General features: G+C 38.1%; 1 protein-coding gene across 7 annotated transcripts; it reads right to left on the bottom strand.

The window, feature by feature from the left end:
- Window positions 1–107: 107 nt before the first annotated feature.
- Window positions 108–17,835, bottom strand: LOC121323818 (protein max). 7 transcript variants are annotated; one of them, XM_041265048.1, is made up of 6 exons: window positions 17,685–17,834; window positions 17,307–17,333; window positions 10,627–10,734; window positions 7,383–7,427; window positions 2,962–3,085; window positions 108–1,381 (listed from the first exon to the last, which is right to left on the bottom strand). In XM_041265048.1, the coding sequence occupies exons 1-6, from the start codon at window positions 17,718–17,720 to the stop codon at window positions 1,173–1,175; spliced, it is 549 nt and encodes a 182-aa protein (XP_041120982.1). In that variant the 5' UTR covers window positions 17,721–17,834; the 3' UTR covers window positions 108–1,172. The 7 variants fall into 7 exon arrangements, with proteins under 7 accessions (XP_041120982.1, XP_041120980.1, XP_041120985.1 ...); XM_041265046.1 differs by having other exon boundaries at window positions 2,962–3,100; XM_041265051.1 differs by lacking the exon at window positions 7,383–7,427 and having other exon boundaries at window positions 17,685–17,835.
- Window positions 17,836–27,189: the final 9,354 nt, after the last annotated feature.

The raw sequence follows: 27,189 nt of genomic DNA on the forward strand, positions 1-27,189 counted from the left end.
TAATAAAATGCAGGATTATGAGGATCCTTCTTGTATGCGCGCACTGGTTTCCTTTGCTTATGACAATGTTGCTTTTTAATTAAAAAAAAAAAAAAGACAGATCCAACTTTAAAGGATAAAATAGTTTTATTTATAGTCTCATAGTAAAGGTAAGCCTCAACTTGCAAGACAATTGTGGGCAGTATGTACAACATACCTGTAATTTCCACGGAATGGAATCAAACGTGAACAAATACCTATTTAGTACACACTAATTAAAGTTCTAATAATGAAAAAAGGAAGAAAAAAAACACACAAAACATATACATACACCCCTAGTGAGCCACAATGCTTCTAGAGGCAGCTTTTTTTTCCTTTTTTTTTTTTTTTTAATTTGGCTAGATTAATACAGTGTAATGCACAACACACTGACATGGACAAAGTCTTCCTTTTAAAAAGAAAAAAAAGGGCACTACCTTCACCTGTACAGCATTATATTCAATATGCAGCTGCGTTTATATTTGGGGAGCCTAGTATTTATCTTCCCATGTTTTTTTTTTGTTTTTCAGAATACAAAAACAGCTGATCTTGGTGAACTTGTAAAAAAAAACAAACATAAAAATCTGATTGATGCTTTGGAAAAGCCTAAAAGGTGATACAGCCATTTAATTAAAATCACTGACTCGAGCCAAGCTAAGCAAGTTAAAACGTATGTTTATCGTTGGGTTCTTCAATAAATTTCAGCACCTAAAATCTCAGGGTGCTTATAACAATTATTCATTTTTATTTTTTTGTCACGAAGTGGAAAAATACAAATATTAAAAAAGGTAAACCGACAAATCCTTAAGAGGGGGGCGGGGGATGCGCATAACCTCAAATACTTCAACAGATGAATAGATCTCAAAAACAAGGGTTTTTTTCTTCCTATTGATGTGCACCACTCTCCATAGTTAAGCTGCTCTCCTCTGAATGTGACAGCTACTAAAACTACTTCAAGAATCCGAATTCGTCATAAAGTCTTTCAGTAATAAAGCTGCCACATTGTATGTGTGTGTGTATTTATAATTTGTAGGTGGTGCTGACAAACGAAAAAGCTCGGCCATCAAGACTTCCTTTCTTGACAAACAGCATGAAGGGTAAAAGAAACTTTAAACAGAATTCATACATGGAGTTTCTAATAAAAGCACACCAGTTTATTGCCGTGCCGGGTGGTTCTGATTGGCTTCCACTCGTGGTTTCTTTCTGGTTTGGGGTTCCTCTGGTTCGGATTCAGAGCTCGAATCGGACCCTCCATCAAACGCAGAGACCGCGCTGCCCTTGGGATTGGTGTACAAGCTGCTGTCGGATGACGAGTAGTTAGCCTGTAGTTGGGCGTTTCCCTTCGCCTTCTCCAGCGCACGCACTGAAAAGGAAAAGGAGGCTACATGTACACCTACCCACAAGCACATCCACATCCATGCCACACAAGTGGCTTCAAATGTTCCATTATCTTAATGATTCTACCTGAAATTACTCAAATACTGTTTGAAATGTTGTGATAATTCTGTGTTAAGGTGCCTTCACTTCAGGAGTTATTCTATAGTTCTAGTTACGTGTCATAGTTGTATATAGCATAGGCTAGATCAGCGAAAGAGTGTTTATCGAAGTAAGCCAGCACTATCTAGTAACCACCTACTTTGGAAACAAGTTTCCTTCCGTTTTGCTGTCAATACACTGCTGTGCACTAGATGGTTTACTTTCATACATACATTAGATCTTTAATGGAAGGCAACTACAACCGATGCGCCTGAAGAAGAAACACTAAGAATGACTGCAAACATCTAAGGCTGTGTTCAAAGGTTCATTCGCTAGCCAGGAGTTCGAAGGTAGTTTTAAACCTCTGAAGGTTCGACAAGTTGCATTCATGCACTGTATGTTTTTTTTTTTCTGTTGTCAAACGGATTCCGTTAATGTGTGAATGCTATAAAGAACACATTAAAATGTCACTCACATGCAACATTCGATCTTTTGATTTGTATAATGCATATTACGTAAACTAAAGACGTTGTATTACAATCCACTACCTATAACAGTTGTAGTGCTTCAGTAAAATATGTACTGAATACCTAGTGTACAAGACAGTGTAAGATAAGTGATATGGTAGAAAGTTTGAAGCATACAAAATATAAGCTAACACTAATAATTTTAATTTAAAAAACTGAGCACTGTCCGCCACTCCCCCCTACAGCTCGTGTTATCCAGAGGCAAACCTTTAATTTCTTCATTGGGCATCTCGACAGCAAAGCGTTGTATAGCTTAAGCTGTACTGAAAGAAATGTCTCGAAACCTCTCTGCTGTTTGGGATTTGCAAACTGCAAGCAACTCGTAACCAATCTCTGGGTTCACTTGACAAGTGTAAATCAGTTTCCCCATTTACATGTTTTGTTCATGCTATTTGATTATTGATTTAAGAACCTTGCTAGTATTACAGAAAGACAATATAAATGTTGATGAATGCTTCTTTTTACTTATAACTGACATCTCACATTGAAGCCGGAGTATTACCGGAATAGTAGCCATTGCTAAAATAATGCATTGCTAAAATAAATAAATATTTTAACATTAACTATTACTTTTATACTGTATTACTGAACTCACTGTGATAAAATCTACAGACTATATAACAGTTTGTGTTGTTGTTGTTTGACTTTAATTTTCCAGATCTTCAGCTTGGTTGGAAGCAATTAATTTATTAAAACCATTACACACATCTGATAGTTACTCTTGACTCCGTATTGTAAATGTAGGAAGAATGAACATACAGGTGCTTTTAATTTGGTTCTGTATTAATCACACTGTCGCACTGCTATTGATTGGCAGAGGGCAAACCAGGGAGAGCTTTGTTTTGTGTTTATGCCACTCCAATGAATACCTAACACCGTCAATCGTGTTAAAGGGATGCCTCTGAATGGCAGAGTATCTGCACAGCCCTAGCCTCCTCACCTTGTTGCTCCAGCAGGGCGTTTTGTCTCTTGAGGTCGTCTATGTCCTGCTGGTGCGTGTGGTTTTTCCTCCTCATATACTGGATGTACTCTGTGGCTTTGTCTAGGATTTGAGCACGGGATGCCTGTTTGATAGATTGCTGTCAGCAACAGATTACAAACTAAAACATACAACGAAAGGTTATAGTTTCCTTAACACAGCATTTCTAAAAAGGTTTCAGTGTAAACCCCAGTGTCTTCAATTACAAATTAACAGAGCACATTGCTTATGGAATGATGGCCAAAAACATTAATGCTGGGGTAATACTGAACACGTATAAAACAATACAACACAGTTTATAAAATATACTTAAAATGAGTTATCTGAGGCTCTGAAAATACTAAGAAAATGAGCCTGATCTCGATACTAAATCCCTTCAAATATTCAAAATACCTGAGCTATTACTTATTACAAGGAATAAAATACTTTTTAAATTTGGCAGGTATTTATCGGTGAAGATTGGTTTTGACTGAAAACCGGAACCCCTAATTATGTGCGCAATGCATGGAAAGGAATGTCTCAAGTAAGACATGATTTACTTAGCAGTTGAGCTATGTCGAGCTTTCCTACAAGCTTAATGAAAAATATCCCAGAGGCCACCGGCTTTGAAGTAAATGAGCTCACTGCATCTTAAACTTATGCAAGAAAAAAGTCTTATCAGCTATCCTCACAATGCCATTACACCTTACCGTTCTGTGCAGGACCTGCTTGTTTTAGAAACAGATTTTAAAAGCTAGACAGTATATCTTAGTGTCCCAGGACACCCTATGGTGTTTACAAGAAATGCTTTACTTTGCCGTATCCTGTGTTGTCCATATAGCAATCGATTTTTTAAATATAACACTCTTCTGGGTTCTAAATCATCTAGGGAAGACATTTCTCAACTCGAGAGAGTTCGCCAGGAGAAAGAGAATTTCTCTTACAAATGTTGCAGTGTACTCAGACCATGCTTGCTTCTGTACCCCACAATACGGCACTCGTCCCCCCCCCCCCCGTTCCCCCCTGCTGCAGTGAGAAGCATGACCTGGATCCACTACAATGTTTCTGAGTGAAGTTCTCCCTCTCCTGGCAAACGCTCCCAAGTAAGTGAAACCATTACAGACGCTTTGACTCGGATTGTGTGAATACAACGATAAAAATCAAGGTTTATATATCACTGCGATACGGACAACACAGTGTACACACTGCAGGGCATTCTGGAACCCTTTAACTGCACACTATTTACAAAATCCTTAACTTCTCTGTACAGAAATAATACATTAATAAACATGTTAACTAAGCTTTTCACTTACCTTCATGGCATGGTTGTGCTTAAAGTTCACTCAGTTTTTTTATAACCATCTAATGCTGCTTTCACGATTCGCAGGTGTATTTCACCCTGGTATTATTGTTGCACCTAACAGTATCAGCAGCCCTTCGTCATTATCAATGAAAATAAACTTCAAAGTTGCAAAAAAAATAAAATAAAATTGCTTACAAGATCAATACAGAAAGTGTGTTGCTTGTGACCCCCAGTGGATGGTCTACGTGGTATCAAACCCTTAATTTAACTAATAATTAACTTAATTATTCATTTGTTTTCAGCTCAAACAGTTGGAGATGTCACATTAACCTTTTATTAGTAACTTGAAATATGCAATTTTAGGAGCAGAGAACAATTGAAGGTCTAATTAAGTAAATTATTGGCTCAACTAACTTAAGAGATCAGTTGGAATGAAAGCCAGAGACACTGGGGGGTCCCCGAGGACCAGGTTTGGGAAGCCCTGGGTTACACGCTTGTGTCACAGTAGTAGTTAGACATGATTCTGAGCTCTATTAAGGCCAAAATGGTGCACTAAACTTTTAAAAGTCAGCATGAAATGATTACAAAACAGAAAATGATACAAAGTGAATCTAGCCAACAAGAAGAATACATTAGTTAATTCTAATACTTTACACGCCTACCAAGATGCCCTTAAACTGGCTATAGCAGGGCTTTTCAAACTCGGTCCTGGGGACCCCCTGTGGCTGCTGGTTTTCATTCCAATTCTCAATTACTTAACGAGACCCTTAATTGAACCTTAATTAGACCCTTTTTACTTGTTTTCAGCTCTTAAACAGTTGCAGTTCAAGTTAATTATCACATGTTATAGTTAATTTGAAATATGCAACTGTTCTATGGCTGAAAACAAGTAAAGGTCTAACTAAGCAAATTATCAGTTCAATTAATGGTCTAGTTAAGTAACAGAGCTTGGTTGGAACAGAATGCTAACGCTTCAATTTAATTTACTATCGACTTTTAGTAGTTTACCGAGACATTTCAACTAAATGTACTTATATATTATTTTCCTCTTGAATTTAAGTACTTTCTGTAGAGCTAGCTTAAAACGGAAGCAATTAAACAATTGCTGAATTTTAGTTTTCTGCTTCTTTGTATATTTGGTATCATTCCTCAGTGTTAAAACAGTGTAATTCCCTGCAACAGGTGTCCAATAAAACCTGGCTGAAATGGACATGCCTTATTGCCATGCCTGCTAATTACAGCGCTACCCTGCGAGTACTTCGCTTTCTGTGAGAGTGCAGCATTAGACCATTATAACACGCTCCGGGGAGACAGACAAAAAGCACTCAACCATTTACCAGCAGCAGCATTTGGGAAAAAGTTGTATTAGAAACATGTAAAAAGCTGTCTGACTTACTTACAGTACAACCCATTTATGTAAGTTACATTTATGAAATAAATTGTGAATAAATGGTCACTCTCAAGGCGACGTTCGGCCAATTGTGCGCCGCCCCCTGGGAGCTCCCGTCCATGGTCGGCAGTGAAATAGCCTGGACTCGAACCAGCGACATCCAGGCTTTAGGGCACATCCTGCACTCATTTATAACCTCCTACTGCTGCAAGTATTGTATAGCCAGCTCACAAACACCAGCAAAATGGAAGAGAACCTGTGTCCTTACATAAAATATTTAGGCAATGAAAACAAAAACAAAAAATCAAGGCTGCTAAAAGAAGAATTAAACAACGAAAGAATGAAATAAACAGTATTTAACATTTTCAGAGAAACTATTATAGGACACTGCAGCTTTAAATTTGTGAATCTGTAAAGAAAAAAAAAAAAAAAAAAAAAAAAAAAGTGTTCTTTCCTGCCTGGTCTCATTGCTGTGTTAGTGATACTGCTATTACCTTCTCCTGGTGGTTCCTCATGCAGATTACTATCTATTATGGAAGCAGAGTGCTAGTCTGGTGTTCAGTACAAGGGTGCTGTGAGAAAGTGCAAAAGGGGCATTTTCCAAGGAACAGAGCAGTACAGAACTAGCAAGAAACCACTTAGCTGCAGCTTCAACTGGCGTTCAGTTTCTTGTTAGTTTTCTACGTTCTGGCCCGGATTCTCAGCTTCAAATGGCCTTCTCTTTCATTAACTTCTCTTTCTTTGACTGCTCTAATTACAATGGTCTAGCTGTGGTTCTCAGCCCCAAACCTCAAGGTCCTCTGACTGAAGCATGAGAAAAATGCATGGTTAATTTTTTTGTATAATTTTACAGAAAGACTACCCAATTAAAACACATTACATATAGATATTATATTTGTTTTATGCTGGGTCAGAGTGCTCTGCAGTGTTGAGTAGAGATATTTCCTAGACCTGTATACAGCTCTGCAGTTTTTTGTGGTTATGTTTCCTATTATACTAGAGCGCTCTGCAGTGTTGAAGGAGATCTTGTTAGTAGGAACTAGAGTGTACAATGCAGACACTGGCTCACAATACCTTTACTGTGCGAAGATAAAACTAAGTCAAGTAGACAAACCTTTCAGCTAGTACAATGAAGGTGGCACTACCTAAAAGGTTTGTCTACTTCACACTACCATATTAGTGAACAGTATAGGATTATTGGCTGATCTGGCCTTCAACTGTTCACTGATGTCACTATCACATACCTGCTGCTTTCAGCTCTAACGTGTACAGAAACAGTTCCACTTTATCTTTAATTTTAATTATTAAAAGTCACGTTTGATGACCTATACAAATGTTTGAGGTTTTTCCATCATTTATGACAGTGCCGTTCTGGAAACGAACAGTACACACTGCAACACTATAGTGAATAGGGTTATACGGAGGTGGTGTTTTGGTATGTATAGGAATACCAGAGTCCCGTTTACAGGTCTGCAGTTCAGCTGTTAGAGGACTCTGATGGTTGAATTGAGAACCACTGGCTTAGCAACTCCAATACTGTAAAACAAGCTAGGTCTGCATCAGCTATGCTTACAAGTATGCAACTATGAACTCTTCAGAGAGGCTTGCAGGATTTAGTCTCCTAAATAATATCAAACACAAAGAAAACATGACAGAAAGGCAGATGTTGCAGGCACATTATAATCAACAGGGTCTAGTCACACAACTCACCTGTCTATTTGACTCGATCAGTGGGGCTGTGCCGACTTCGCTGTCCTGATCGGGAAAAATATACAGGGTTATTATCAGCTGGCCACTGCCTGCTGCTGTTACAAACAAAACAGTCACTGCAGATCAATGAAGCAGCAAACGATGGGCAACAACATTAAAGAGCTGCCATCACAGAATCTGTGCATGTGCTTTTGCATTCACTGAAGGGGGTACTAGCTTCAAGAGAACTTTAAGAACAGCAGAATGCAATTTGGAATCCTTCAATTTGGTTAGAAATAGTTTCTCCACAGCAGCAGACCAAAGTGGCCAATTGACGTCATCCTGTATTTGCTAGACAGCAGATCCGGTAAAGCAGGGGTTCTCAACCTTTTTTGCTTCTGAGCCCCCCCGAGCCCCCCCCCCCCCCCGCCCCCCCCCCCCCCCCCCCCCCCCCCACTACAGAAATTGTACCGGGTGGTATGTATGGTAATGTGTGTGGTGTGTGAATAAAAAAATATATAATAGTGGGATTAATCACACTCTGTGTCAAACTAACCTGTGATCTATACCTCACTAAAGTCGACTGACGTTAACGTTCAACACTTGTGAAAGCAACAAAGAAAATCAGAAAAAAAAAAAAAAACATGCCACGTTTGTCAAGAGTGCAGCACCTTCGTGCAATCAGCGTGTTGGAGGCTGGACTAGGGCAGCGTACTGTGGCTCTCTGTCTTGGGTGCTCACAGCCAGCAATTTCAAACCTGGCAAGATGGTATAACCAGACACACACTGGGAGACCAATACCACTTTCATACACAAATACATGTACACACACACACACAGATCATGGATGGAAATAAGACTCCTATTGCTGTTGCATAGCAGTTTCACCCATTCAAGGTTTTACAATGAGCTTGATTAGCCCCAGTGTGAACAAGTTCAGGTTTCTTAAACTTGTACTACTAAAACCAAGAATGGATCAAACTGCTATGCAATGGGAGACATTTTTATTATTATTTTTGTTTTACTCAACATGAAACTTGCTGGTGCTGAGCAACAACTCTGTCAAGACGTGGAGGTATCTTCAGCAAGCACACACGCATCTCATGGTCAATGTTCATCCTGGCTCTGGACTTTGTTTTCATCGATGTCATGGCTGAAAATCTGGTTCGCAAAAGCAGGTTGTACTTAGTGGGACCAACACTTCCAGTGCTGCAGAAGAAGCAGTGCTGTATTCATAGACGCACTCACACCAAAATGTCTCCAGCGGCATTTCACTGAACTTGGTTCTGATGGAGCTGTCTGATGAAATGTCAATGAGCTCTTCTAACAGCTTTGATGGGACAGAGGGTGGCAGTTTAGCTTCAATATTCTCACTAATGGGGTTTGTAGCCCACAGGTGTGTGGCGCTTGTTCCATCGTGAGTTCAGGAAAGTAAATATTACATTTGTTGAGTAGACCAGACAGCTACGGTTTGATTAAGTCCAAGTCAATGTTTTGTTCCTAGATGAAAGAAAGTAAGAGCTCAAACACATCAGCAGTCCCTCCACAGACACCAACTTTCCAGAGTTGTAGTTTCCTTTTGAACGCGTCAATTCTTTCATGTTGGGCAATAAAATGCTCTCACCTTGCATAGTTTTATTCAGCTTATTCATTTCACTGAATATGTCTGCCAGGTAACCCAGTTTTGCCTGCCACACGTCATCTTTCAGCACTTCGGCAAAATCGGGTTTCTTATCAGCTAAGAAAGTGTGTGTCCAAATAGCACGAGGTGCAACGGCTTATTTTTTGCACAACACCAGAATGCTTTCCTGTCACTCCTGTGGCTCCAGCAGGGCAGACCCCAATGCAATTATTCCAGCCGATTTCTGCCGACGTCATAAAATCATCTAACAGTTTGAAAACACCGTCCGACTTTGTTGTTGTCTTGAGCTCCACGCAAAAAAAGTCTTCCTTTATTCCACACATAACAAACATGTAAATGGGACATTTTAGAAACGTCTGTGGATTCGTCGAGTTGTATAGCCAAATCATTGTCACGCAGCCTATCACTGTACTGCAAAACTGTGTCTGCCATAAAAGCGATCTGTTGTTTGACAGTGTCATTTCACATTGGTATTTTTGCCAGTACCTTGGCAGACTGCTCTCCAAGCATTTCCTTTACAATTTCAAGGGCACACGGCATTATCAGCTCCTCAGCAATCGAGTGCAAATTTTTTTCTTTAGCAATTCTCTGCGCTACTATGTACGATGACACTACAAGCTTTTTATCTGCGGTAGTTGAGGATTTCTCAAATTCTCATTCTTTGGACAGTACTTGTGCATAAATTACACACTGCAATTGAGGTATATCTCCATAAAAACCAAAATTCAAATAGCTGTCTTCATATTTCCTTAATTTTGCAGGGTTAATAATGGCTTTATGGTTTTTACTCACAACACCACCTCCTCGCTGTTCTTCAGCCCTTATGACTAAACCTGAAAAGTTCTGTATCATCATTCTGTGGGCTTTGTTGTTTTGATGCCAATGGTTGAATAAAAAATGTAACCAAGTCTGGTATTTATTGCGTGCGTTTCCAATCATTTTTTCTGTGCTTTGTAATCCATCATGCTCCTGCTGAAATAACTACTATACCGAGAACACGTTACGTGACCTGAAAACGCGTTCATTTCTGCACATGCTCAAGATAATAAATTTTCAGTGTGTCATAAGCATGCAGGGACAATAACTCATTCCCTGGTTTATTTGTGGAGAACCCCTTGAATCCTCCTCAAGGACCCCTGGTTGAGAACCCCTGCGTTAAAGGACTCTCCAAAGATGAAACTGCCGACATGACATTATCTTTATTTATAGTATTGTCTTCTGTTTGCAAATGAAATGCATTTGACCAGACCTTTGACAGAACCATATTTTAAGATTTTTTTTCTATATAAAATCCATGTTAAACACACTAAAAACCGTAAAACTTGTTGTAAACAAGTGGCAAACATGCTCAAATAAGACATGCATCATACTAGTCTTAATTAGGAAAAATACACAGGGTGAGTCATTTGAAAATTTCATGTCAGCAATTTCTCCCTCAGAATTGCTTGCCTTTTGCTTACAAAAAGGTACAGATCATGTTTTGCTCTACAATGGCAAACAGAAATGTAAAACACAAAGCTGTGTATGTAGCTGAAAGGTCTAGCCTGCCAACATAGCTTGTTTTACAGTAAGTGTGCTAAATATTGAAACTGAAAAAAGAAGTTTTCCCAGAACTGTACCAACCTTTTCCCCCTGCAATGCAGGGACTGAATCCCTTAAACTGTGAAAGCTGTCTTTGATGTGATCCCTACGCTTGCGCTCCAGTGCGTTATGGTGTGCCCTTTTGTCTGCCTGAAATGAAAATATAAAAAGTGCATTACAAAACATTTAGCAAAGAAAATAATTTATAACCAAACGTGAATAGTTACTACTTCCAGCAGCAATCAATTCCCTCCCATCCCAATCTCAAAATGATAACAGCCTAAACAGATTTAGTCGGAAAACAAACACAGAACGGTGGGTTATAATGGTGCTGGACTGAAGGAGGACATTTTCAGTTAATACCTTCTTCAGCATGATGAAAAAAATGTTCTAGTTTAAAACTTATTTCCACGAATGCAGTTGGACGAATTTCAGGACTGAATAGAATGAGGAAGTCTGGACAGTGCTATGAAGTTTTCCAGACACGTTCAAGCCGGGTAAAAACTGAAAAATTAAATAAAATCCCAGACAGCAAACATCATAAAAAGACAACAAATAATTATCTGAAGATACTTGTGTCAAAGTCCACAAAATGCCTATGTGGATGAGATCTATAGTAGGAAAGATAACTACCACAGCAGACATCCTGGTGCCTACATGGATAGCATCTCTACTACTGAACAGACCATGAGATTGCAGAGTTATAATAGGCATTGATCAGATCAGCTGGGGCTATGGCAATGAAAAAACGTGCTGCTATCAGATTTGCAGTTTGAAAACAATTACATAGCAATACTAACTAAATAATGTTAGGAGATGTGGGCTGCTTGTGATGAATTCTCGTGTTGTTTCTTAATAGTTCAGGGATGGCAATAAGACTCCTATTGCATAGCAGATTTACCCATTCCAGGTTTTAATATGAGCTCTGCAGTTGAATGGTAAAATGCCATTAAATAGCTCAAATGAATGTAAATATTTTTCATACTGTCCGATTACTTGGTGCAGAGTAGCACCAACGCCTCTTGCTACGTCTATTCTAGAATGGGGTCGGTTCCACAGTATTTATCAGTCCACAACAGTGATGTTAAAAAGTACGTCTGTGCGTAACATTTTAGTATAATTCCCCATTTCTAATATTTCCATACAAAATTATCACAGATTCCTATTTCAAAAGCTTCAAAGTTTAACACCCAACATCCTTTTCACTGAACTCCCAACTGATCTCTACAATCCTAAACAGTGCAGAGGAGTCCCAATTCAAAACTGCTGGAAACAAACAGGACTCCAATCACTTTTCAACTTGTGGGCAAACACTGCAGAACATACCAGACAGGTCTACACGTGCCACTTTTGGAGTTTCTCTCCAGGGGAAGGAATTGCTTTACCTGTGGGCCTTGTTCGCAGGTGCTTTCCCATAATGTTTCAAGCCACCCTCCATTAAGGTCTGTTGCTTAAGACGCAATTTCACAGATGCCTATGCGGGCGTCACAAAATAATACAAATTCCAGCTTCAAGCCAGACGGATGACTAACGTGAAGAGAGGCATTGAAAACTCTTCAGTTTCGTTTCTTCTCTTTTATACAAATGTTTGTTTTCCTTGTTACTAGGTGTAATAAATAATACAAAACATGTACACTAGGCGGGGCTAAAACTATTTAGTCACGCTCCAATCAATCCAGTTCCACCTTAATACCCTGACTGCATCTGGAAACAGGTTTGAGAAGATCACTGCTCACTGTGTGGCTAAAATCACTTTTTGATGAATGCCCAAAACACACATTAAAAACATCTTATAAAAAAGGTAGGTGGACATGAAATTAATCGTTTTTTTCACATTTTCTTCACACATTTTTGTTGTTTCAATCTTTCAGTGATTCCGTTGCTCCAATATTGAGTTGCATCTTTAAATCGGTCTCTCGCTGGCTTGTGTGCAGAATAGAGCTGCACCAACAGACGATTATTCTGATCGAGCTCTCCACAGAAATAAGGGGAGGGCAATCTGTGCTGATAGGGCTTGGATTTCTGTTCTCCACAGAATCTAAGAAAAGCAGCAATGACAAAGCCAAAGCAGCTGTTTCTTCACTTGGTAATGGTAAATTAGCCCAGTCAACAGCAATGACCCTCACCTGATTGTCAAGACTTGATGTTTGTGGAGAGCGGAACCGGAATTTTTGAATAATCGGGTTGTGAAGCTCTCGTGGAGACTCTGAAGTGCCATAACTGAACAGCTTCCCCAGATCAAGCTATCTATCATGTGACTTTTCAACTCTGCACTTTAGAAAAGACAGAGTTGAAAGGTTATGTTGTCCCTGTATTTCTGATTCTCCAGACTTACTGCAAGCAGCTCATAGCCGATTAACGGAACATAATAGAACCCTGAACGACTCAATGACTGCCAAGACTACAAACTAGGAGGGGACATGTACACAAAGGCAAATCAAACTTACTTACTAAAATACAATTTTAAAAAAATCTTCACATTTTTAGAACACGGAGCTACACAGTTTTAAATGTGAAAAAAACGGGACGGATATTACATTATAGAACCACAGCACTACAAAACAGAAGTTTAAAAACAAATTCAGAAACAGAGATGGCCTTCCACAAAGGAAAACAATGTGCGGCTGCCACTGACTTGCGCATCTTAGATTTGCATAGTCAACCGCTCACACATTATTGTACACATGAAACAGTTTTTACAATTGAAGGGCTGCATGCAAGACAAGTCTATCCATCAGCGAGAGAAACAGAGCTGTATCTGAACACGGTCAGCTTGGTGCTACACGCCTGCTTATACACAGCTCTTAACTGGACACAAGCAGCTTCAGCTCATTTTACTACAGGTTTCCCTCTTATTAGTCCATTTTACTATAGTAAAACCTGGAACGGCTCCATCTGCTAAGTAATGGGAGTTTTATTTCAATCCCAAAGACAATTTGGCTTGCCCCACCGCCAAGTCTGTTCAGACAAATTTCTAAAGCAGGCCAGGTCATTTGAAACTAAATCCAATCATATTCCTTATTAATCTCTTGGCCAGGAAAAACACATGTCTTTCTAAGCTTAACCTCTATGAAAATGCTTTTGGGGTTCATTAAAAACCAAAGCTGGGCCAGTGTAGAAATCATATTTAAGGTATAATTATAGTGGTAGAGTAGTAATTAATATGCACTTAGTGTACAGGATAATATGTAGTCCTGTGTATTTTTTGTAATACAATTGCTTTCTTGTTGGCCAAATAAACATTTTCCAAAAGTAACACTTTGGCCAGTTTAAGAAGCCAGAATTTTACCATAAAAACACCCATTAATATTAATAAAATACAGTTAATGGGTACATTAAACATTTTAAGTTTAAAAAGTGATTGTGGCCAATTAAAGTGGCCTTATAAACTTGACCAAATACACACAATTGGTTAGTTTTGTAAGATTAAACAGAGACTGATTTGCAATTACAAAAGGTACACCTCAGCAAAACCAAATTGTACTGGGTGTAAAACACCGATTAAAATGAAGCATTATTGACTATTTCAATTCAAACACAGCATGCCAGCCATAGGTCCTGAACAAGACGCAGTATTAAAATGTTGCGAGGAAAACGCTCAAAAGGAAATGCAGTTAATCCTGCATACTGTACATTGTTGTGTTCAGAGGTCACCCTTTTCATGACCCACATTCACAGTAACCCGAGTTACACACTGTAACACATCAGTTACACACAGCTGTAAATACAAAACCTTCCCCACGATGTAAACCTGATCCCCAAACATAAGCCAGGTCCTTATACTCCCAGACTCGAAGAATGTCCTTACCAAGTTACCTCACAATTAGCAGATCATGAGAGGTGATGTATGGACGACTCCACTAGATAAAAAGTTATGCAAAAACATTGGTCTAATTTCATTTGCGGTGGTCTACAGCCAAAGTCCTCTGTTGTCTCAATTGTACTTTGTTAGTATAACACATTGTAACCTTTCCAGAATTAGCCATCAAAGAACAGCAGGATCGAACAAAACCAGTAGCTCCTACACACAGGCAGAGGGCGGGCGTGAACCCGGGACCTCTCGCACGAAAGCACAGCGCCGATACCGCTGTACAAAAGATACGGCTCCCTTGAAAGGTGCATATATCAGGCTTATGTCTTTGTATGCGTTTATGTCACCTACCAGCCCTGCTGCTGCACGTACACACTGCAATATTAATGATTAAGCTTTATAGATGATCCACTTCGTACTTTTCATTTATTAAGAGTAATTCCTGACATTTTTAATGCAATGTTATATATCATGCACATGATTTATGAAAACATCCATGTGACATATACACAGACCTCCTCCACTGACCACCAGCGGTGATGTGCACCCCCTGCAGAGATTAGCAAAGAACCACAAAAAAAAAAAAAGAGGGCAAATTGTAACGTTACAAACAGGGGCAGGCAAATGAGCTTCAAAGCCTTGGAGCAGAGCTCTTATTGGAGGCTAAACTGATTTCTACACCACAATATGACACACAACACTTCAGATGCTTTAAGGTTTTTTTTTTTTTTTTTTTTTTTTAAATTAGTGCTCAATTTACATACAAATATACCACTGCCTATATAGCAGGACTGAAACCAGCTGCTACTGGCCAGGTATTTTCTGGTGTGGTGTATTACTGCTAATAAACCCTGGGGCCCTCTGGTAAAATGATCTTCTGCCAGTGTTAGTTACATTATGCATTGCGATTCTTAAATAGAAAGTACATATGATTCATTATAATAAAAACTGTGCTTAAAATAAAGATACTGATTAAAATAAATCCTAGTGCTATCTTTGTATTCCTGACAATATACACTAACATCATCAACAATTAAATCATGCACCTTGGCTGCCTAATTAACAGTGCTAGGGTCCAGCTAAATGAGGTAGTTCTGAAAAATTAAATAAATAAAAACTACATCCACCTGAAGCCATGTCATCACAAACAGCGAGACCAAGAACAGCAAACCGATTGATATTTTGGGAAAATGTTCAAAATGACTACCAGTGTTGTAAATGTTCTTTTACTTTTGAAAACAGTAAAAAAGCTACCCTAATCTACCAATTAGAAACACCTCTTGTATTGTAGAGGTGATGTCACAACCACTGGAGTTAGTTCCATTGATAGAATTCTCAGCTGTTTACACACATGGGGGCTTAAATGCAAAAAAATATATACATATATCAGCAATAGCAATGAACCTCTCATTTCTTAGAAGTTTAGCCATTCCAGGTTTTAATACGCATTGAATTTGGTGTGCCTTACTCAACTCATCTGTCTTACTAATTTAAAATGTATATATGAAACAATTCCCAATCCTTGCAAGTTTTGGTACACAACAATTTTTTAAACTTCATATTGCCTTCTAATTAACTTTGGGCAGAAGGTGAAGTAAAATTAAAAGATTAAGAATTATTTTTTTTTTTTTTTTTTTTTAAGTGTATATTTCCATTGAAATACTCAATAGGTACCTCCTGCTGATGCATCTGTACAGTAACCTATATGAAATTTCACCACAAAATGTTTGGTACAGTGGCCAACCAACACCTAAGCAGTCCAAAGGACTGCAGAAGTGTCGAAGTGACAGTATGTGAGAGACATGGGGTTAATGTAGGTGACGTGGTGAGTTGTCATGTTTAGACGCTAACAAACAGCAATACATGAAACACGGAGATGTCACATTACTCAAATCTAGTGCGTATGCAGACATCGCATTTTAATAGTACCGCAGATACAAAACAATGCAGAAATTACAATTTGATATTTAATTCATGCATATATGGAGCTATACCTAAATGTACCGACCTCCAGTCGGTCACAATACGTGCTGCACAAACCGGTATTTACTAATAGCGCTTGACAGCTGCAGTGTTGTCAAAACTGTCAATGGTGTTTTGGTCACAGCAAAAATGAAATAGGTCTGGTCTGCGTAAAGCAATTACAAAAACATTACAAGTCACACGACGCTTACTGTTACGCAAATAGCGGTTTATTGCACTAGACGTACTTTTCAAGCTGCGTTTTACATTGCAACACCCAAACTGGTCATATTTAACGTTTCATACAAAACCAGGAAATGGTGCTACAGCGGACTGGTGTTCATCTGCATAGATTCGTTTTAGAATACTATTACATAGCGGTGAATGCAAACTGATAACACAAAAGCATGTTACAGCTGTTAAACAACACGCCAATACGGTTTCTGCCCAATTGTTTAAATCGCATAGTTTTATTTAATGTTTTGAAGCCTTCTGCTAAAACACAAAAGGAGCGGAGGCACTCTAAATATAGGACGCGCTGTGGCTTGTGGGATGGGATTACCCCGTATTTCATGTATAACAAGAATCAAACTTGTATTTATTTTTAATAGATTATGAATATCTAACAACCCAACCAACCATTAAAATAAGATACGTGGTGTTGTGCTGTATGTACATTGCTGGATCAATCCCTAAGTGTGTGCTTGCCCCTCTGCTTCGGCAGTGGCCTACAATGGTTTTTTCTGTGCCTAGTGACTATGCTGCTCTTCCTTCGCCGATGTAGGTGTCCCTCGCAATTCCAGCATCGCTGTCTCAATGCAGCCAACCCTGTTGTCTTTATTTACCCATGTGAATCTATGTTAATTTCAATGGAGTGGTAGTCAAAGTAGCAGTGACATTCATTTATAAAAAGTCGAAACGGGATAAAACGCTGTGTAAAATTACGCACCACGGAATGAAATCCCGGTTGTTCTTCCTGTAAAACAAAACAGAAAAAGTACAAACTAAATTTGGTAGCGCTGATAAAATAAAAGTTAATTATAATATAAATAATATATATATATATATATATATATATATATATTCACTATATATATATTTTAAATAGATATATTATATATTTAATATATAATAATATTAAAGGAGACACCCGATGAAAATCTGATTAACCAGAGGCCAATTATCTGTAACTGAACCGAAACCGCGGACCGTACCGAGTCTCTTCCTAGTACAGAACTGAGACCTCTCATAGCAAACCAAGGCGTTTTTATTTCTTACGACTTTATATGATTTGTTTTTACTCTAAAAATATGAATCGGCTACTTACATCACTGTCGACTTCGATGTCATCGTTGTCACTCATGCTTAAATTAAAATATTTGATCTGATTACGAAGAGGGACCGTGGAAAGAATGAAGTAGAAACCAAAATGAAATGAACAAACAAGCTCAACTGACTCCCCACACGTGACTTTGCTTCCACACGGGGACATTTACACAGCATGACATGCATGTCCGGCCTTGCTCTTGGGAGAGCTGGGGAATGTAGTTTTAAGTGAGTGTACTGCCTTGCTACACAACCTTTTTTAAACTACATATCCCAGAAGCCCATTCGAATGGGCGTTTCCTTGAGGCAGAAAATTCACATGCTCTTGAAAGAGCGTTCGTTGGGTTTGTAGTTTATTAAGGAATGCAAAAGCCTACAAGTCCCAGCATATTTTCAACACGAACAGAAGGGCCATGATACAGACACGTGGATGGGCATTGCCTGCAAATTCTCTGGGTGCGTAACATGATGACGATATTTACCGTCACTTACCCTCCCCCTCCAGTAAAAGAGACTTTTGCTTTCATTCTTTTAAACCGCGTTGTTTTGTAGCCGTTTAGTATCACAGTCAAATTACCTTTGCCTCTGGTTACGACGAAAGTAACAATTGTTGCAATATAACGATAGCAATGTAAATGATAGAGGCAATTGTATTCCATGCACATTATGTGATTCTTTTAGGCCTCCAAAAATGTTATTTTAGCATTACGATCATACTGTACATCGTATGAAGCTGTAGACGTTTTTAAAGTTAAGGTGCCGCCTTTTATTGTATTGTAGTTTGTTTTCTTGTGCAGTAAGGGCTAGACCAGAGGACTGCAAAGCTAAGCAAAACTATGTCTCTTAAAATGCTTCAAAGACCCTGCTGTCAGGGTGCAATTTGATACGGGGGGGAGGGGGTCCCTGGCTCTGATTTTAAATGTACCATGTTTTCTCCTGGAAATTTAAATATATTTTAAATTATAAATGTATGCTGCGTCATTTTTACGCAAACCGATTTAAAAAAAAAAACAGTCTAAGCACTGCAGACCACGAGACGAGGAGCACATTGTATTAAAAACGAATGGAGTTTGGTTTCACTCGAACCGGATCATGAGGTTCGGCTGTATAAAATGGATCACGCTCGGATTCCACTCGCCCGTCATTGTCATCCAACAGTAGTGCTGTACGAACCGTAGCAAGACACATTAACCAGTGAAAATACATTATGCCGACGTGATTCAGTTGCTGGATTTCAAACCGTTTTTTTTTTTTATTATTATTATCAGAAGTGCATACTAAATACTAAAGAAAACAAAAATGAAGACAGAACACTAAAAATCCAGAGTAGCTTTTTTTTTTTTAAACAGCACTAGAGCCAACTTTTACCCGCTAAGCAGAGTGAAAAAAAGGCCAGCATTAACAAGAAATTAACTTCTGCAGATTAAGCTTTTAAAATACGTAGGGCCTATGTTGTATTTTGTTCCATGTATTGTTGTTGCACTCTGTTTTGTTATTTGCAACAATGCAAGTACTTGTCATGAGTGCGTTTTAAAATTACTTTAGTTGATGTAAGCAGTGGCACCGGAACAATTTTTATAGTGGGGGTGCTGAAAGCCATTGAACAAAACTGTTAACCTCTGTATATGATGGAAGCAGCTGCACAGCACTTCAATCCAGGGGGTATTGCCGCACCCCCAGCACCACTAGTTCCAGCGTCCCTGGCTGTAAGCGTAGGTCGTTTTTGTTAATGCATTTTTATACAGTATCCATAAAAATAATAACTGGGTTTATCCTGCATGATGGCAAATTTGAGAAATGTGATTCCTAAATCTAGCAGTTGATTCAGGGTAATAAACAAGTAATTTAGCGATTCTCTTACCTGTTTAAGTTGTGTATTACAGATGTATCAAGGCTTGCCATGATATTTTGTTGTTTGTCTATTGCCCCCTCTGGAAATTTAACAACTCGCATCCTGTCTACAGGTGTGAAATGACCTACGATTCATTGAATTTAATTTTTATTTCCTTACATTTTGTTTGGCGTATTATTAAGCGTATTTGTTTCTGATACGCTTACTAACCTATGTAAGTAATTCCCGCAGTAAGTGCCGCTACTTACTCTTAATGCAGAACTAGAGATGGCGCGCGTTACCAGTTTTAACCCACTCAGAAACCCTGCTTACTAAATTTATTGGGGACGTTTTTTCAATATGTGCAAAGTGGATAATGACATAAACTTTACATGCTACAATTATGCATGCAGTGATTGAAGGGGATATATAACAGAACCTGCGCACGAGGTATTATACCAGATTGTCGTCTAGCCCTAGTATGACTAGATATACCCCAAGCAACGTTGTGCTAGCCTAATATACCTACACCCCTGTGGCAATGTGCCCCGCCCCTGTGTGTTATGTGTTGCATATTGTGTGTTAATGTTGGTTTATAGGTATTGGTGCACGGGATATAAATGGGTCTATGTAGCACAAGTGTTTTAATATATATATATATATATATATATATATATATATATATATATATATATATATATATATATATATATATATATATATATATATATATATATATATAGTTGTATTTAGGCACGGGGATTGCACTTCAAGTGCATTTAAAGTATTTAATAGTATGTGAGCACTGGGTTGCACAAATTAGTTCACGTGCTGGGATTCAAGTGAATAATTTATTAGTAATTGAATCCCGGCACAACAGTATATATATAGATGCACATTTTACTCACTCTAGGTTTTTTTTTGTTCAGGGCTAAAGAACGGGAGTGAGTAGAAAATAATTGCTACGTCGTGCTGGAGGACCAGCACGCTACTTGTTTGTTTTGTTTGTCTATTTATTTTGCCCTCAAGTTTTTTTTTTTTTTTTTGTTTAAATATTTTATTTGTTTGGTCAATAAACGCACTGAGCGTGTCAGCGTCTCAGTTTCACCTGTCAGTACTGCCTGTCTGTGTACTCCTTTCTGGCCTGACGTCACCCTACAGGCAGGCTGTTCACAACACCAGATCCTTTGGACAGTGTATCATTGCAATCACAACACCAGTATTGTAAAGGTGGTTCGTTACATCCAAAAAGTTCACTCCATAATCTCTGGTAATTCACTCTGTGTTATTGCTCAAATACTCAAAACAAGTAGTGCAATGATGGATAAGAAGTTTAAATTGCGAAATAGCCCAGTGGATGTGGCTGAAGCAGAGCTAAGCAGATGTGGAATACCATGTCTAGCACAAGAGAACCTTCCTGGGCTCTCTTGTGATTATATCAGTAAAGCTTTAAAACGGCATATTCTGGTCACTTGGGTGACATTTATTTTAATATTCAACATTGTGTGGATAAAGGTATGAAAAAAAAGACAAAATTGATAGCAAGTAAGAAATTAGTATTAATTTCAGTAAATTGTGGAATCTACACTCAACTTTTAATAGATGGTAACAATTTAGTTTTTTTAGTATTTAGCTCTTGAGTCTTGTCTGCGTAGCTTAATTGTATTTATTTTTTGATCAGGTTGCTGAAGTAAGTTTGAAATATCTAATTTCATTCTCCTTTTGTATTTCTCAAATAGTGGTTTTAGGAGAAACAGTTGAGACCATTCTCCCATGGTTAGATTCTTGAGAAGAGAAAGGGGCAGTGATGGGTTTACATTTACCCTTTGAATGCGGAGCTAAAAATGACCTAGGAAGTGAACACACAAGTATCTGAAAGTATACTATAGTAATATAATATATATATATATATATATATATATATATATATATATATATATATATATATATACACCATTTGTGAGTCACAACCCCTTTAAGCAAACTATTATAGAAACACTGTAGAAAGGACATCTATGTGATGTGTCTTGTTTAACATGCGTGAGATGCAGCTTTGAGATTGTGGTGGCTTTGTTTTTGAGCGGTAATGTGAAAGGCGGCAGTGCCTTTGATGTATAAATAGAGTGCTGTGTAATTATTATCAAGAATAAATATCAACATGAAAACCAAAGCCAACTGATGGCATCAGGAAGAATGTTTATGGTCTGGCATCCTGTTGTTGGCTAATTGCTGAACAGTGTACTCCAAGGAAACACATAGACATAGCATTAAAATAACATGTTGTTCTGTGCCCTGTGCTATACCACACCCTTCTTTTCAAAGGTAATTTACATTCTATTCTCATTGTTAAAGAAACCGAAACAAATCACTGAATCTTACCTAATATGAGTTGCTGGCAAGTTGTATGCCTCACAGTTTCCTACAAGCCAAAACTTTGGAAGTAACAAAAAGATTTGCACAACAACAGGGGTAGGGATTTGATTGTCCATTTTCCTCAGTCAGACCTCTTACTTAGTAAATATCTTGGTATCCCTGAATATATTATCGTCTCCTTTTTAAAAATGCACAAACATTTTAATGAGCAGTCTGTCCCACAAGTTCAGTGGTACCCCAAATATGATCCACTTACTGCCCATGCAGAATGTCTGGGTGTGGCAGGGGTGAGGCCCTGCACATGTAAATAAGATGGTCTTGTTTTGTTTGTAAAGAGAATTTAATTTGAATGTTTTTGGAAAATAAAGTTTGTAGTAATTATGGCAGGGCTGGGAGGTTAGAGTTCACTACCTGCCTAATTCAAATTCATGTGCAGCATGTGACCAGGTGTTGATTGACTAATTGATTATCAATTATCCCTGGCCACAGGCCTTTAAGAAGGAGATGCAAAGCTTCTTCATCTACCAGCTTGAAGCTCATGACTGTGTGTCTTAACCAGGGTGAGTAGACCAAATAATATGCAGGAACAACCGTGGTTCTACTGGAGTTCCAGTGTTTAACATAAGGATTCATTTGGGGGATTTTAATCCCAGAAAATAATATTTTAGTTGAGAAGAAGGTTCCTGGAGCGGGACCTCCCTTTTAGTGGGAGCAATGCATGGCTGGTGTTTGGCCAACTTTTGTTTATTTAGCTGATTTGCCTTTTTGTATTTATGATGAAGTGTATGTCCTCCTGCATCAGGGCTACCATTGCTGGTTCCGCAGTGTCAGCCACCTACCACTGCACCTGCCTGTTTTCTGTTTATAGAACCTGGACGTCTGAGAGGCGTTTTTCAACCTCAACCTCTCTCATCTATCAGGGGATGCCCACACAATAACACCCCTGTTACAATGAGTATGACATTTCTCTTCATTTTACCCGCAAAGATAGGTTTCTGACTAAGGACTGCCAAGGACAACACTACCTTGAATACTGTACCAGCCTTTGTAGTCACACTTCAGGAAACAATTCAGGGGTAAAATATAGAACAGTGGCAGATCTTATACAGCCACCCCATTTCACTGTATGTCATTCCATGTAGCAATCATAGTAAGTGATCCAGTATATAAACCGTTAGGGAAACCTCACCAGTCTTAGAAACACTAAAAGTCAAAACATGTCATTGAATTGAAGTTTCTTTCAGTATCTCTAAATTCCCGACTATTGAATGTATATGCTTCAATAGCGCCTCCTGTAGGCAATTTTGTTACTGCAACACTTGTTCCAAAACTCAGCACAGGTCAGCTAGGTATGTCACAACATGTGTGTCAAGTGACTTTGTATCAGCTTTGTATTTTCATTTATTGCCCCTCGGAAAAGCAAGTATCAAATCTCCAAATTCAGCCAATTGTACCCATTTGGTTAAATCATAAAACAAGCTAAGAAATTTAGCAAAGCTGCAGTTTACCAGCAAACACATACCCCAATGTACTACACTCCAATTCCAGAAACAGTTCTCACCCAAACAGAACAATTTTTCATTCTTCCCCCTTTTCCAGAAAGTTCCACGCCCAGCTACCCCTGCATGTTGTAATGGAGCTGATTACAATTATCCAAATAAACATTGCAACCTCAGGCTCCAATCAATTAGTGTCATTAGGAGGACAGGTGACACAACCACATATTAAGTGCTTATTAAAATTAAAATAAAGGGTAAATAAACCATTGCTATATAACATAGTGTATAACATATATATTCTCATACCAGTTGCTAATCCATATACAGTATTTTTTTATCATACTGTATAGCTTAAATGAGTAACTATTTAACCTTTTATTTTAATAATTGATTAATAGTTTTTACATGTTGATGTCCACATCCTCATGTAGAAGTTGTTCGGTTTTTAGTAAGTTACATATATAACTTTTTTTTTTAATATTTCATTATTAATTTATTCATGCTTTTTGGGTCCTAAAAGAAGGTCATTGTTGTGGGAACAACTTCTTACCACACCCAAAGCTTGTAAGACTTTCCAATAACCCTGAAGCACCATACGCATCTTTAGTAGCAAAGTCATTCTTACATATTGTGTGACTGTGCTTAGATCCGCCACCTAGAGATAATTAAAATAGCCAATTACCCACAAACCTCTCAGAGACTATCCCAGTAAAGATTTTGTTTTTCATATTTGTTACCATAATGATGAACTAGAACCTGATATCCCCTTTTCTGTGAGGATTGCTGTCACACGGCTGACTTGAAAATTGTTATTTCTGAAAAGAAATGTAAACGTGACAATACATGTACCCCTTCATAAAATTCTGCTTTCTACTTGTACGCCCTTCATGGTTTTGGGCTTTTATATTTACAGGAACTGTTGGCAGCTTATGCTTCCAGTCACACCTTGAGATCAGTGAATGCTGAACTTTTGGTATTTCCTAGAAGTTGTCTAAAATCAGGAGTGGTGAGGGCCTTTAGTTGTTATGCTCTGTGCTGTAACTCTGTACTGGAGACTTGACGAGGCCACCTGCCTGAAACATTGACTCTTTTTGAAGATGTTCTTAATGCATAATGCAGATGCCGTTTTTTCTGGATGTTTCCACAACTTCTTTGATCTCCCATGCTGTTGTGTGTGAGTGGACATCAACAAGTCTTTACAAAGTTTGATTGAAAGTCTTATGTGATCGTATGTTTGTTATGCAAGTCTGTTTCTTCTCAAGGGCCTCAACTTTCAAGATCGCTACATTTCAAATTGTTATATCAAGATCCCAAAATCAATGATATCAACATCGTAACATTTCAACATGATGATGAGATCAGGAGATAAACTGTTAGGCTGTCCACATTGCATTCTTTCACTAGGTGGTCTTGCTCTTACTTTGATGGAGACACTTTGACTGATCTTGCCCGGGTTAGATCTATGGCAGACAGCAAGAACTCAGCTGAAAGGACCTAAACACAGAAAAAAGAATCTAAAAGTGAATTACTCTTTAAAAGAAGGGGATTTTTTTGTGTCAGAATCTACTTCGAGGATTTACATGACAGGTTTGGTCCTATTCAATTATTTTAAATCTGAAGGTACACAGATTCACCACTTTTCAGACTGTGAATGCCACATATATAAAAAAAAAAAAAAAACACTCTTTTTCTCCCTGAAACCTAACACACATATTACTTAAGATGAAATTAGATCAAAGTCAGATACATGCCTATTACAAAAACTTGTGAAGCAATCAGTGTGTAAAACAATTAATCAATCACTCATATTAATAGTGTAATAATAATGTAAATCAAAACAACTTTCAGTTCAGTATGGTGTCCTCTTTAGGACATCCTCAGACCCAACCTCCTCTCGTCAGTTGTCAGACACCCCTTTAATTTGTTCTAATCCCGCCTCCTGTTTGTCAGCAGGTGTAATACATCACTGCTCTTCTGGTGTGATACATCACTGCTCTTCTGTATCGGGGGTCAATCTGGATTGAATATACAAGTAGATGCTTTTATTTATGGACAGTGACATAACCAGAGGGGGAGTACTATCCCCTAGTATTTGTCACTTAGATTCCAAGTTTCCACCCTCCAAACATTTAGTGTTCGAACTTTCAACTCTTTGATATATGAACTGCTAATATTACAGAACTAAGATGCATGTAGGATTTCTCGTGAGGGTCTTTTTTTTTTTAATGTGAAATAAACGCGGTGGTATGGTTTGCAAAGCCCAGAGAAGAAATTAAAACAAGGAATGACATTTGTTTAAAGAAGAACAAAGGGATTAAAGAGAGAATGTATGTTTTTACTGCAAGGGTACCTCAACAAGACATCATATTTTAGGAATGCATTCATCAGTTCAGAAGAACAGTACATACAGTGCAAAAAAATTAAAGACACTGCATGTATAAATATGAAGATAGTAACATGGGTTATTCATAAATGCCGGTGCTGGTAAGATAAGTTGATGCCTTATACCATATTTTTTTTTTTTTAAGTTTGTTCTTTATAGAATAGGAGATTTATATAGGTTTATATTATTTACCAATAAATTATTATAATCGTAAATATTAACTCTATAGTGCAATGATTTGTAATGCATTCAAAGGGTTTACCAATATTTATTAAACTGGATGAAATATTTGATTTCTCCATTAACATATATTGTTGTATTGTATTTTAAATTAATAAAAACAATTCACAAAAAAATATGTAGGCTTGTTCTCCTTAATTACACCAGGGGGCGCTGGGGTTCTATCTATACAGCCTATAGACATGACACTTGGAAAAAAATTAGGCAGACATTACAAATGCAATTTAAGAAAGGCAAAGGTATTAATAGGCTAAATATGTTGAATGAGTCAGTCAGTTTACATAATAATGCCAAATGAGATATATTTTCATTGCTTTTAAAAGCTGTTTACTGCAGTTGGGTTATATAAGGCCACCTCTTTCGTTGTAAACAAGTTGTAGTGTTTCAGAACTCCCTGCGGTGCTTACAGGAAACGCATTATGGGTCCCTAAACATAATCCTGATTTTGATCTTTTTTATTCAAACATCATAGCTCATAAATCACCTGGAAAAACATTTCTCAGCTTTGACATGTTCAAAAGGAGAAAGAGAATTTCTCATATAAGCATCGTAGTGTTCCAGATCATGCTTCCTCCTGCAACAATGCTGATATCCTTTTCCACCTAAGCACCACTCATTTCAGTCAGAGCTGCAGCATTGTTGCAGGAGGGAGCGTGATCTGGATACACTAAGATACCCAAAGAGAAACTTTCTCTCTCCAGGTGAACTGTGACAAATGTATTATGGGGAGTTATGACCCATGATGCATGATGATGCATGATCAAAATGAAAACTTCTTATGTACAATTTACAACAACAGTGATTGTGCAGTTTCTGTGTGTTTTCATATTTTAGTGTTGAATACAGCTTGGTTTTGGGTTTCTCAGTCACGTGTTTGTTTGATTTCCCGCACAGTTTCCATTAGCTCTGCTTGTTTTGTCTAACATATTTATCCAGAGCTATTGCTTGTAAAAGCTGAATTAAAAAAATGGGCCATGTATCAGTTAAATACAATTAGAAGCAAACAAAGGAAGCCTAGTAACTCACAGAATGAGTAGCACTTACTGTACAGTAGTGTGCCAATGTATTGGAACACCCCACCGCTTCTGTCGTTTGATTTGTTGTGCATGGATGACTTTAATTGGCCACACATGCAAATGCAATCCATTTCAAATAGTAAGAGAAAGGGAACACATAGCCA

Source organism: Polyodon spathula, chromosome 12 (assembly GCF_017654505.1).
Source record: "Polyodon spathula isolate WHYD16114869_AA chromosome 12, ASM1765450v1, whole genome shotgun sequence".
NCBI classification, from domain to species: domain Eukaryota; kingdom Metazoa; phylum Chordata; class Actinopteri; order Acipenseriformes; family Polyodontidae; genus Polyodon; species Polyodon spathula.